Source organism: Anarhichas minor, unplaced genomic scaffold, assembly GCF_050575085.1.
Source record: "Anarhichas minor isolate MPS153535 unplaced genomic scaffold, ASM5057508v1 ptg000024l, whole genome shotgun sequence".
Lineage (NCBI taxonomy): Eukaryota > Metazoa > Chordata > Actinopteri > Perciformes > Anarhichadidae > Anarhichas > Anarhichas minor.
Window position 1 is genome coordinate 4,162,104 of NW_027466470.1, and position 14,341 is coordinate 4,176,444.

A 14,341-nucleotide genomic window follows, 5' to 3' on the forward strand; every position below is an offset into this window, starting at 1 on the left:
TCAAATTACGCATCTCCACGTTTCGTTTCTGACATCCTCTCTTGCAAGAAAGCACTTGTTCAAACATAACACGTACACAAACACACACATGGGCGCCGTTAGCGGAAAAAAAACATCTGCTTGTACAAGCTCTCGCGTGTCCACTGATACAGTGTGAAAGCAATAACTCCGATACTCACAGACACAACAACCTGCAACCCTCCCCGTCTTAAATCCTGCCTACCCAAATGCTCTGTTTCCCCGTGGCCTTTCTGCATTATAGATGAACCTTCAGCCAACCAGCCCTATCGATCCACTCTCCTCTCCTCTCCTCTCCCTGCCTCCCTCCATCCCTCCATCATCAGTTATCTCTCCGCCGCCGTGTCACTCACGGCTCGTTCGCTCCTCTCCGTCTTGTCACGATGCCTCCTTGCCCTCCTCTCCCCGTCCTATCCTATAACTCTGCTCTATCTCCCCTCGCACCTTTCCCCCCCCTAAACTCCCCCTCCCGCCTCCTCGTCCTCTCCCTCCAGCTCTGCTCTCCTGTCACCTCCCTCCCCTCTCCCCTCTCTCCTCCCCTGTCGGCTCATCACAGGAGTGGCGAGGAATAGGACTAGCCGGTTAGTTTGATTGGCAGGTGGAACAGATAGGGGGCGGGGCAGGAGGAGGTGGCTGTCATGACATGGACGTGCTTTAACAGGCAGTAAGGGAGTCGATAAATTATCGACAGCAGAAAAGCAAGGCGTGAACAGTGTGCCGCGGCCCGGAGTTCAATTCCCACGGGGACCACCTCTATGCTATAATGTATTTATTTGTGGATGAAAGTGGCCAGTGAATTATGTATGTTCAATACAAAACATAGTCATGTTCAATGCTAATGAACGGTTCTCTGTAGTTCAAAATGGCCCTGGCAGTGCCAGGGTTCAGCTCCCGCTGGGATCCCGATACACAGAGAGGGTTTTACATAAAGTGTACACTGAGTGGCAGAGGCTGTATGTAGAAAGGAAAAATAAGGCTAAAGAGAAAAGAGAAACTGTGAGATCGCTGCAAAAAAAAAACAAATGACAAGGCAAGGAGAGGTAGAGGGGGAGAGAAAACAAACCGACAGGAGACGGAGAGATGGAGGGAAGCGGAGAGAAGCGTGGGCGGAGAGGAGACGGAAAGATTTGGTGACAAGCAACGAATGACTAAGTCAGAGAGGGAGAGAAAGTGTGTGTGCGTGTGTGCGCATGCTTAGAGAAGGGGACCACGTTCAGCTGTGTGCACCGCCGCTTGTGGATGATCTAGTGTCCAATCAAATCAGATACAGGTTGCCCCCGGAGCTGTCAGTCAAAACCCAATCACCGCGACGACACCTTTCCACACGGCACGCCCAGCCACTCGGATCCCTCTCCTCCCCTCGAGCTGCCCTCCCCAATCAAACTCACCGAACGTCACACTCCGCTCCGTGATACACACTATTTTCTCTCCGTGGTCACATCCCGTCAGGTTCAAAAGAATAACTTACCGTATCAAATTCAATACTGTGTTTCCTTGACGCCCGGCAGCAAGAGCTTTCTAATAGAAGAGAAAGGAATTTGTGCTCGACATTCTTTTTTTATATTTCCCGTTTATTCCATCAGCACGGCCCGGGAGTGCTTGCATCACATATCTGAGCTTGAATCATTTAACCGAGACTTTTTACATTTTGAAGTTAAAAAGCCTTTGCATAACGGAGATGTATTGCGTGCAAAGCTTCCTCGTGTGAGCAAGGTCATGACCGGGGTTAGAATACGGCAGGTGACATGTAACAGGATTACAGTAATCTGCAACCTGTAACAGGATAAGGCCGGCCACATGCTATATTTCTCTCGCTGTTAACAAATCCCACGAAGGACCAAAACCAACAAGGAATGTATTACTCACAAGTAGAGCCGTCACAATGTCAGACTTTCTCTAAACGGTCATCGGGGCCATAGGAAGTCATGATACCGATATCTGGCGATAATGATAATGCTACCAATTGATCTTGTCCTTTGTTTATTTTGTTACATTACACCCAAAATACTAAAATAATGTGGAGAGTCTGTAATCATTACTGTATATGTAAAATGATTCTTTTACATGATATTAACATTATGTGTATTATCAACATGATGTCATTCTTCGTTTTTAAATGTGACAGTTAATGCCGGAATATCGCGAAGTATTGCCTCAGTAGTTAAAGTCTAATGAAGTTTATTCTGCTCCAAACTCATCAGTGAGACACATTATGGCACTCGATGACTGTTGTTATGATGGTTTATTTTAGTTATAGGCTGTCACTAGTGCAACCGAACGTGTATTAATCCGCAGCTCAAAATAGTCCCCCAACAAAAGCACTATTTGTGCTCCTGTTTGAGTTCGCGCTGCTAGTTCTCAGCTCTTTTAAAAGAACATAGTACGCCCTTTTTTGAAAAGATACAATAATTCATGCTTTTGTCCACATAGGGGCAGCGCAACATGTTGTAAACAACGCATTCTATCACCTTATAAAAGTTTTTATAGCCGACGAGTATGCAAACAGGGGCTTGTTTATTTACCCAGCTGGCAGACACGGAGCAACATTAACATTAAACTGCGAGCTGTAAAAGCAAGAGCTGAGAAAAGCTGAAACACTCCACTGAGGTGAAGCGCGGAGACGGACGATTAGTCATTTCATCCATTGTTTTTATGAAAAGATTGACGAGAGCAGCTTTAAATATGTCCGTCTTCTTCTGGAACCAACGGCCTTGGGACTGAGTGGCTCAGACAGGGTAGTAATGAGAGTTGGTTTGTTGAACATGAGAAGAATATAACGTAATACCAGCTCCATCCTTCAATAACCTCTAACTGTAAAAAGACCTGATCACACAACAGATACTGTTGGTAGAAATAAGTGTTACAATTTAGCAAAAACACCCAACAGCGCGTTCTTTACCGTGATAATAATTACAGCTGGGAGAGGGAGGAATATGCACCTCCAAAGTACCCATAATTGCAATAACGAATGTCTTCAAGCGTATCATGACTTTTGTGCAGTGTTTATTAATGCATGCGTGCTAATTGAGAAGCTTCCACCTAGAGCTCGTAGCCATGAATACAAACGTAGATTTTTAGACACTCGTGCATGGTGGGAATCATCAGCGCGGTCTGACCAATCAGCTTCCCGCACTTAAACCACCTGCCGTAATACAGCGATTGACTTTTGAGCATTATGTGTATAATAACACTGCACCAGTTACTGCCTGTGAATGCGAAGTTAATTGTTCAGTTAATTGCATATTATCCAACATTTGGAGGCGGTGGAATACAACAGCTGACTCCGTTTTATTGCAGGTAACCAGACGATGTAGCCAAACATGACCATGACACGCTTGTTTTGAACTTCATGGCTTTAAAATTCACTTGCCTCAGGACAGCTAACTGAACGCTGAAGCTCTTCTTTTTCTTCTTTTTCAAGATTTATATTCCTAAAAAAGACACGTATTCAAAATCTTTGAGCTTCATACTAAAGTCCACACTCTCCCAAGTGTTTGCTCAGCAGCAGGTGTCAAGGGAGCAGACGATGTTTCTCATTAGCTTTCAATTTTTGCCCGGCAGCATCAACAGACAGAATTATTTGAATTTTTAGAAACATCCGACTGGAATTTAAGATATTGGTCTTAGAGATGTATTGTTCGTGCCTTTCCAAGCACAAAAGGCCACCTGGCCTCCATCACGAGTCTACAGATTGCACCTTTAGGTGTCGCTGAGGTTTTTTTCCCACATTTCCAAGAGCGATTAATCAGTCCGGCCCATTCAGCTCTGTCCCCGTTTCAGTCTCCCCGTCATTGTAATTACTGTACAGCCCTTAAGGACTCGTACATTTACATAATTGATTCTTTTATCAAGACACGTCTCGCTATCTCTCTCATACACAATCTGTTATGCAGAATGGATTTTCTTTTTTTTTTTAACGCAGGCTGATTTGAAATGCTGATCTTCGTTCTGTTGTCTTCTTCTCCCTCCATCTCTTTTAATCTCTTTTCTTTTTTTCCAGCTGCGCCACTCCTCCCAACCCCGTCCTCCTTTCCATCATTTTCTTCATCGTTCCTTTTTTCTTCCCACTTTTTACCGTCTGCTGCGACAACTTTCCTCAACTCTGTCCATCGTTCATTCTCTCCCTCAGTCCCTTCTTTTCTTACTGCAACATCCATCTCTTTCTCTTATTTGTTATCACTTTCTCTCCTCCCCTGGTTTCATCTTTTCTTTTCTCCGTCTTCATTCCTCCAAGCCTCCCCTCACTTCCAACCATTTCTTTTCTTTCAATTTATACCTCACCCTTGATCATTTCATCATTATTTTTCTTTGTCCTGCAGCGCTTGTCATTGCTCCCTTCCCCTCTTTTGATTTTTACTTTTACTTAGTATACTTTTTTTCTTTATTTATTTTTTGAATTTGCAGAGCATGTACAGTTCAACTCATTCTTCATGTCTTCTCTTTCTCTCTCCTGTCTCAACAGGCCCACCTCCTTCAAATGGGAGAAGAAGGACGGAGAGCTCCCCCCGATGGCCAAAGTCGACGGTGCTTTCTTGCACTTCGAGAGGCTCAATAAATCAGATAATGGCGTCTACCTCTGCTTTGCTGACAACGGCATAGGGAACAGCCAGGGGGAGTACACACTCCTGGTGCAAGGTAATAATGAAAAGTGAACAGCAGGAAGGAAGAATGAAAAATGTGTGGTGGGGAAGAGGGGAGATGTCTTCTTCTTTTGCTTTTCTTCATCACGTTTCTTTATTTCTGTCGTTTGTTGTGGCTTTTGCTTGTACTTCCATCTTTTTTCTCTTCTGATTTTCTTTCGTTTCTTTCCTCCCGTTATTTTTGGGTTTTTTTCTCATCCAACCGCGCCACCATCACCAACGCCACCGCTTGCCATCCAACTGCTTTCGCTCGTTCTTGCGCTTTTTTCCCTTTCACTATTATCTGTCCCGTGCGTTCGATCCGTGGCCATTTTTGCGCTTTGCTTGCTCTCTCCCACTCCTCATCCTCCTCCTATGCCTCCTCCTCCTCCTTCCAAGATCCCTTGGACCCAGACTCCCCAGACACCACCCTGTCCCTCCTCGACTCTCCAACCTCTCCCTCTTCCTCCACCTCCTCCCCCCCAACCTCCTCTCCTCTTGACGTCTTCTCTAGCTCCAGCTCTGTTCCAACTTCCTCCTCCCCTCCTGACCTCGCCTCCACCTCCACTTCCTCCTCCCCTCCTGACCTCACCTCCACTTCCTCCTCCCCTCCTGACCTCGCCTCCACCTCCACTTCCTCCTCCCCTCCTGACCTCGCCTCCACCTCCACTTCCTCCTCCCCTCCTGACCTCGCCTCCACCTCCACTTCCTCCTCCCCTCCTGACCTCGCCTCCACCTCCACCTTCACTTCCTCCTCCCCTCCTGACCTCGCCTCCACCCCCACCTCTACTTCCTCCTCCCCTCCTGACCTCACCCCCACCTCCACCTCCACTTCCTCCTCCCCTCCTGACCTCACCCCCACCTCCCCCTCCACCTCTTCCTCCCCCGACCCCGCCGCGGCTGACGCGTCGACCACCATCTCCGAATTCTCCACCACCACCCTCTCCAACGCCCTCTTCCCCGACCTGCCACTCTCTCCCTCCTCCTCCCCTCCTCCCCCTTCCTCCGCGAGCATCGCTCCGTCCACCGGCAATCCCTCCTCCCCCTCCCCATTCTCCTCCCTTACTCCCTCAGTTTCCGTCCGGCTGGATGGAGTTTACACTTTCACAGGTAAAACCATCTGAGTTTACACACTTGCACACACACTTGCAAACAAAAGAGATGCGAGAAGCTTAGTAATGGAGTGGAAAAACAAACACCATTCAAGCTACTACTTTGCTTCTTTTTTTTCTTCTCAATACACAAACTGTGCTTGCATCGTGTAGCAGTCAAGGATACTGGGAGTTTGTTTTACATTCACAAACACACTCGCAAACACAGACACATACTCAAAGCTGACAGCGAGAGAAGAATTGCAGAAGCACAATGAAGGAAAAGTGCATTCGTGTGCCCGTTTCACAGCTGTTTCATGTCTTTATTTTTCTTGTTTTCCTCTTTCCTCCTGTTGATAATCCCTAACCCCACCCACGAACCTCCCAAACACACACTCCTCCACTCGTCTCACCAACCATCCATCCATCCATCCACTCATCCATCAATCTAAACATCAAACAACCCATCTACTCATCCACTTGAGAAGATGCTGCCGACAACAGTGCAGGTATAACTTTTCCACCAGTCATCTGTCGTTCTGACTTTCTGTCGTTCTCACTTTTCGTCCAGCTGTCTGTCTGTCTGTGGACCTGTAGGTCTGACTGTCTGTAGCTCTGTCTGTTTTTGCCACCTGTCACTCTGGAAAAAAAACAAAAAAAAGGGACACTTTGAACTTCAGAGCGGAGGGATGAATATTTCACACTGCTGCCCACGTAAGGCTTTGTTGTTGCCCATACATTCAGGCACAGGCTCAAAACACACACACACATGCACACACACACACACACATGTTCACATTGGGCACTAACATCTATCTACGCACACACGAGCATGACCCCTTAAGTGGTACAAGTCATATACACAGTGTTCCACTTCCTCTTTGTGTGTGTCTCTATATATGTGCGTTTTTTTCTGTGTCTGTGTCTGTGTGTGTGTGTGTGTGTGTGTGTGCTGGGTGGGGTGGGGTGGGGGTTCCGGGCTTCGAGGTGTTCTTGGGTCTTGTCTGCTTTCCTTTGATGCTGATTTATGGGCTCATTCTCAGTCTCGCCTCGTCAGCATGCCCCTCTCACCTCCACGCCGGCCAGCCAGAGTGTGTGTGTGTGTGTTTGACTTTCTGTGTGTGTGTGTGTCTCATTCTGACTGGTGCTCAGAGTCTCCCCTCTCCCCACCACCCCTCCCCTCTTTTCTCTGTTCTCTGTCTGTGGCTGGCCTCTGGCTGGCTGTTGTCATGCCCCTTCACTTCGCTAACTGGCTGAAATGTGACTGTTTTCCTCCAAAATTGGCCGTTCAGTCCATCATTTTGTGTCCCAGCTGGTTGTAATGTGTTCCTTCCCTCTTCAGATTCAGTTTGGCCTTCATTTCTCTGCTTGTCAGGGGCTGTTGGGTGTATAAGCTAGCTGTTTACCCATATGCCCGGTTGAGTCCTTTTCCCTTCACATTGGTTTGACCCCTCAAACATTCACAAAGTGCAGTCTCTTCTTTCCAACTCCTTTTCCTTTACATTCCGTCTAAAAAAAAGAAAAAAAAAAGTCTATTTTTACGGTTGTGCCTTTCAAAAATGACACCCAGCGTCTGATCCGGTTTGAAAAGTCAGGCGAAATAAATGATGTATCAAATTATTTCTGCATTGATTGCTTTCTCCTCTGAGCGGCGAGTAGCTAAAGTGGCTGAAGTGAGGCAAACTGAAAATATCAAATCTCTGCTGTTGGGTGAAAAACTTGCATCTCAGCCTTTTAGAGACGAGGAAAAGGGGGGGGGGGGGGGGGTCTTGTTTTCAGCTTGTCGGACGGCAATTGTTAACTAAACTTTCAGAAAATATTCTTGAGTTTACTGTCTTTATAATTTGGGATCCGCCGTGGCTGGATTAAACTCGCAGACGATTGAATCAAATCAAATGCTCACAGAATCAGAATCGGGGGGGCTTTTGGGGTGCCGGAGCAGTTGCCCCACATTCCCTGGTTTGTTAGTCCAGCCTCGGATTCCTCTCGACTGAGTGTTTTCAGAGCGTCTTAGTCCACAGAAGAGCACAAAAGGGGGCAGTGAGTTCACCCGACATCAGCAGCCTTTGTTCCCACAAGGTCCTTACAAGTGCTCGGGACTTGGTGGGACTTGGTGGGTACACTTTGCAATCCTGTTGCATGTTAGTCACGAACAATCTTTAATGAAGGGTGACGTGGTGGCCCCCTTTTTTCTTTCGCCTGGCTTTTCTTTTTTTCTTTTCATATCCTTGTCTTTGTCTTCTGAAGGTTTGCCGCTGTGCCGGGGCATTATATATTGACAAGTCTTCTCCGCTCCCCTGTTCTTTTTTTTCTGCCTTCTCTCTGTCACTCTCCCCATTATTCTCTCTCTCTCTCGTTCTCTGTTTCTGCTGCCTTTCATCATCTGTCTCCTGTTTCCACCAATATTCATACGTCTCCCCCCTCCTCCCTCTAAATCTCTGTCTCTCTTTCCCTTCTCTCCCCTTATTTATCCCTCATGCTCTTATCTCTCTTTGTCTCTTTCTTTCTTATCGATTCTCCCCTTCCCTTATCTTTACCACACGACCATTTCTCCTCTCCTTTCTCCTCTCCCTCCCGAAACCCTCCTTCTTAAGACCCCACAGCCATGTCGACTTCTTCGGGTGTGGACCACGCCGTGATCGGAGGGGTGGTTGCCGTTATCGTCTTCATCCTGCTCTGCCTCCTCATCGTCCTCGGCAGATACCTCATCAGACACAAAGGTCACCTGCTCGCACACCCACACAGATACACGGGGACGCACTCATGCATGCATGCATGAGATATACTGGCATAAATATGGATACATGCGTACCAAGATTGGATCTCACACGTACAAACATGCATATGAATACAAATGCACGGAGATGCAAATGCGCTCATACGTATATGTGCATAAACCTATTCTACTCTCAAAGCATAGATTGAATGAAAGACAATAAGTGAATGTTTATACATTGCCTTTTTATACATTTTAGTTCAGCTGCCTGTGAGATAAGATTTCCTGACGCTAGCGAGATTTCAGCAGCGTAGTAAATAAAGTCAAATATTGGGAATAAAGTGATGCATTTGGACCGAAACGCTTCCCGTTCATGATGTTGGTTAGTTTCCCTGTTGCTCGTGTGCTCTGTGCGTGGGAGACAACAAAACAGTGTTTCTTTGTCTTTCATTTCACTCTTATTCAGTTCTCAAAAACACCCTTTTTAAGCACACAAACAAACAAGAACAAAGCAAATTCAAATGTCTCAGCTCCAGCCGGAGACAGGTGAAATTTAAAAGGCACTAAACGCATTTCAGCTCCCAGGTGGCTCGGTTGATAAACACTCGCCCACCTCCCGCCGCCCCAGTGCGCCACAGCTGGTCCAGAATATTGAACACTTGGTGGCCAGTGTTCACAGATGCCGAGTCTGTGAGGGATCGTGTCCGTGTCGCTGCACCTAGTGACTCCCTCCAGGTTGGTTAATGCACCTGTGTAGAGGAGGGTAGGATCAGGGGGGTGATAGCGTGAAGCTCCTCACTGTCTGGTGACTAAATGTGTACGAGTTCAGGGGCAAGCAGAGGAGCGGGCAATTACACGGACCGTAGTACATGAAAATGGGTCATTCCCTGTCATTTCATTGCCATTATGTGAGAGTAAATGCAGATAGTTCTCACTAATGAAGCAGAAAAGCAATCGATGAAACAACTATATGTGCACTCAGAGGATAGTCCTCACAAAGCAATACTTTCCAAGGTTTTAACCAAAGTTTGGATCTCGTTAAAGGTCCCGTATTGCAGGGGAAAAAAAGACAGGCGCACGGAGGTTTAATACAGGTATACTCAGACAGACAATATGAGAAAAATAAAGTGCTTTATGAACATTGAAGCATGTTAACACGTTCTATAACCCAAAATACAAGTATGAACATGAAAATAAGCATATGTCTAAAAACAGCAAAAAGAAGCCGTGAAGCTGCTCTTTGAATCTTAGCAAGAAAGTCACCTGGAGAATATCAACTCCCTGAAACACGGGACAGGGTTTCACTTGGATGACAAAGGCTTGATGGAGCCCTTTTGGGGGGCTTTGGGAGTACTTAAGTACTGATTTGTGGATTTGGAGGTTGAAAGACGTCTCGATATCTTGGGCTGAAAAGCTTTTAGATGTCTAGAGCAGGGGTCCCCAAACTTTTTCCTGTGAGGGCCACATAACTTTTCCCTTCTCTGATGGGGGCCGGGGTCAGTTTGTAACAGAAAAAGTGTGACGATCGCAGGGGTGCCTAAATGTAAACATTTATTGTTTTCCAGAAAGCCACACATAACCAAATATTAATAACCCTTTCCGGGATCTTCACAGAAAAAAGTTCAGCTGAGCTTGGCGTACAAATGTATTCTGCTGAGCTAACAGTCCACTTTTTAGCTTTGAGAGTTTGTCTGCTCGCATTTGGCCTTGCAAGTTATCATACTTGTCTTTGTGACGGGATTCATAGTGTCGGCGCAGATTGTATTCTTTGAATACCGCCACCGCCTCTTGGCAGATGAGACAAACAGCCTTTTCTTTGCATTGAACAAAAAAATAATCGTTTGACCACTGCAGGTTAAATACCCTGCATTCTGAATCAATTTTTCTCTTACCTAACCTTTTCGCCATTATTCCGTTCTATTTGACAGGGGCTAGTCTAGGATTTGCGTGGCCAGACTGAAAAAAAATCATAATGCGTCTCTGGTATTGTTCAGGGGGCCGGGCCAAATGTGGAGGCGGGCCTTAGTTTGGGGACCACTGGTCTAGAGTTTCAACTGTTTTCAAAAAAATATATTATACTATATATTTAACTTTGAACTAAACATTGAAATACATTCATTGAAACGCTGTGAAAACTACTGATACATATAACCTATAGATGTCTAAAAATGTTCACTTTTCAATTGAATTTAGCCCAGTTTTTAACCGATCCATCTAAATGTCTTTGGACCTGCAGACACAGGATTGGCGGGGAAATAAAAGAAAACTTTAACTGACTTTTTCCTGAGTTGTGACCAAAAAATACCTCTTCATGGACAAATCCTGCATGGTATCCAGATAAACACATTCTTTTTATTAGTTCTCTGGACTTTTTGTGTCCTAGCGTTCCCACAAACTAGAGAACACTTTACTACATAGTAATTCAACAACAATAGAGAAAAGAAAAGCATCAAAGGTTATCAAAAGCACCTGAAGTTATAATTTAGACATCATATTGGAACATCTCGCCACTCCACTGTTTATAACAGTCCGTGACCTTTTGTCTGTTTGTCCGTTTGACTTTTACTGCCTCAGCAATCTTATTTCTCCTTCCCTTCTCTCTCTCTCTCTCTCTCTCTCTCTCTCCCTCTCCCTCTCTCTCTCTCTCTCGTCTCTTCGACTCTCTCCTTCCACAGGAACGTATCTGACCCACGAGGCAAAGGGCTCGGACGACGCCCCCGACGCGGACACGGCCATCATCAACGCAGAGGGAGGCCACTCCGGAGCAGAGGACAAGAAGGAGTACTTCATCTAGACAGAGGACGGGAGGAGGAGAAGCTGGAGGATGTGGATTAGGGGAGAGGGCAGGAGTGAGGGAGGGGGGAGGGGAGGGGAGGGGAGAAAAACAACCTCCATTTGTTTTCACGACGCTTCAGTTCTTCACTCGGTCGGAGGGATGATGGGAGGGGAGGAACTGAGTGCAGGATAAAGAGATGCGTAGAGCTTCAGCTGGTACGACCCTCTTTGCATTGATACAGGGAAGTGAGAATTTGCACTGACATACGGATGAACTGAAGTTACACACACACACACACACACACACACACACACACACACACACATACATACACGAGTCAGTTTTGGGGGAAAACTCTTCTCACGCGGACTTGAATGCTCGTAGATGCCCAGATTAACAAACTCGAGCCTCCTTCTGTACTAACACGTCTGAATTATTTCTGAATGACACGTTAACACACTGTCACACAAGTATCCTACTTCTAACTGTCAGCGCCTCGAAAAAGCAAAATTGTAACTCACATTCCGGCATCCCGGAGCTGATACTTCACTTGTCACACCTCGCAAAAACCCGTCTCCTCAACATTTAAACCAAACCGACTCTGTCTTTTAACATTTTTGTTTGTCCTCATTCTTTCCATCTAACAAGGCAGTATCCCTCTGTAAACACTCTGGTGGCAGACAAATCCATCCAAAGTCAATTATTACTGACAAACATAATCTCTCCTCCATCTCAGTTTAATCTTTTCACGCCATCGAACCTCTTCCTGCGTCAACCACACACCTTGGTACAAGCCGTTGAATTTCCCACAACGCAGCATCACACAACATGCAACACTCGTGCAACAATAGCATTCCCCGCCTTGCGTTACCAAGCCAAGGGGCTCCAGTATACATATATAAATATATATATATAGAATTATATAGCATTCTTTTTACTTGACAGAAAAATGTTTGGTGTGCTGTAAATACACTCTCTCTCTCCTCTCCTTCCTCTTCTGTCCCTCTTCTCTGTCTCTCTACATCTCCCTGTATCTCATACAGTCTGTTACTGCATTACAGTGACGCATATACTCAAAGAAAAAAAAAAAAAAAGCCTGCCTGTTTTTATTACATGCGTGGAAATGCAGAGTTCAAAACTATCAATATCTGGGAAAAAAAAAAAATAAAAATAACAATGATGTTGCGATGAAAACTAACCTTAACTGCAAAATATTTGTACGAGGAATGTTTTCCTTCTTTGTTTATTTCTTTTTCTTTTCTTTTGGTTTTTCGAGACTTATGAGAGGTTTTCTCTCGTCGGTGTCTCAGTGTGTTACTGTCAGTGTTAACAGTTTACAGTGTCTGTCGGTGTGTTAGTCCAGGAGTCCATACATCCAATGTTTCCGACTTGTGTTTCTTTCCATTTTGAGGTCCATGTTTTTGATGCTGTCTCTTGTCTCTTTACGTTTCTTTTCCCGTGCGCCACATTAAAGTGTCGAACATTTCCCCTCCCTGCTTTGTCGGGCCCTCTGCTCCCAAACACTGAACTGTAGCAAATAACCTCGGTCGAACGCGGCTCCGGAAAAAAAAAGGTGTCAAAGTGTTTTGGTGGAGTTCTCCTGGAGTAGCACTGGCCCCGGTGCACGTGGTCTTCCTTCCACTTGGCTCCACTCCGCCATCTTTCTCCCTGCAGCAGACTGCTTGTCTTGGCGAGGCCACCTGGCGCTGTATTCATTAAGTAGTGACATCATGACTTCCTCTAAGAAGCTGGCACCGTCGCTGCTTCTGGGAGGGGAAAATGCTGTCTTGCTTTCCACTGCGGGGCCAAACAAAACTTCCTGGCAGAAAATAAAAAACCTTTTCTGTTATTGTTTCTTTCTCTGTGTGTGTGTGTGAGTGTGTGTGTGTGTGTGTGTGTGTGTGTGTGTGAGAGTGTTATTGCAAGCAGGAATCATGCGCCAGCTTAGCAAAAGGTTCCCATAAATGAACGGTGTTTTATTAGGGTTGGGAGTTCGCCTCGGCGCTGGCAAGCTCCACTTGGCCCGGTCGTGGAAATTGATTGCAATCTAACTAAGAGGCTCTGGGCTCCAGACTGTACGCATGCCAAGGTTCGGCTTTGTGGGCCGGGTGCCCGAGCCGGAGTCTGGGCAGCACTAACACTGAAGAAAGTCATTTAGGAACGTAAATGTCCTCTTCTCTTTTTCTTTTTTCCGTCTCCTTCCCTCCGCTCCACTCGTCCGTTTCTTCCCATTCTTTAATCAATCATCTCGTCTGCGTCCTGATCCACCTTCACCCCGTCTCTCCTCCTCTCATCACTCCTTCCCCGCCCTTCATCTCTAATCGATGTCCGGTTCTCCTTGCTGGTCTCCGTCTCATTCCGGAGTCCGTAGACGTACGAGTAGAGGTAGCGTCTCTCGGTTTTGCTGGCGTGCGCTGATGGCTCTCTGCGGCACTTTTTTTGGGCGGTGTTCTCGAGCGGAATCCATTTGCTGTTGTCAGTTTACTTGTCGACGATCATGTCTGTGATAGCTTTTTTTTGTACACCCCCTTTTTTGGGAACGTTCAGGGACCGTGCTTTTCGTACCTTTCCCCGCATTGTTGTTAGCTGCTACCTAACTAGCTACTTTAAAAAGCAAGTGGCCCGGCTAGTGTGTCGATAAGCTAGCTATACTACAAAGGGTCACGCGGCCTGAAGCAGGGTCAGCTGCTGTATTTTTACTTTTTTCCCCCCTAGAGCTCTCGGTTGGAATTTGGGGGGGGGGGGGGGCGACGCTGTCGTAAACTTGGCTTAACCAGTGTTCTGTTGGAGACTGTTTGCACCAGACAATTTGAATATTTCAAAGAATTCAGAACACTGTTTATTCCCATGTTTGCTCCACAACACCCTTCAGCGTTAGTACTCTTGTCTGCAGACCAGAGGATACTTGGGCTGTGTCTCACAGAGCTCTTTGTCCACTTTGAAGAGTGACCTTTAACCCCAGTCTAATTCTGCTCTGTGAATGGAGAAAAAGAAACACCTGCCTCATACTCAACAAAGTGTAGTGTCTTTTAAAAACTAATGGACCTGTATTTGCCTGTAATTTATCGTCCTGTCCTTCGTCTTAGTTAATGTGCTAGCATGTAGCTTGCATGAGAAAAGG

The 14,341-nt window shown here is 46.1% G+C and overlaps 1 protein-coding gene across 1 annotated transcript in view; it reads left to right on the plus strand.

Moving 5' to 3' along the window:
- Nucleotides 1–11,238, plus strand: part of cadm3 (cell adhesion molecule 3) — a 79,452-nt gene extending 68,214 nt beyond the window's left edge. The window contains exons 7-10 of the mRNA XM_076098621.1: nt 4,481–4,653; nt 6,217–6,237; nt 8,323–8,448; nt 11,120–11,238. Of these exons, the coding sequence (XP_075954736.1) occupies nt 4,481–4,653; nt 6,217–6,237; nt 8,323–8,448; nt 11,120–11,238 (439 nt within the window). The remainder of the gene's footprint in view (nt 1–4,480; nt 4,654–6,216; nt 6,238–8,322; nt 8,449–11,119) is intronic.
- The last annotated feature ends 3,103 nt before the right edge of the window (nt 11,239–14,341 follow it).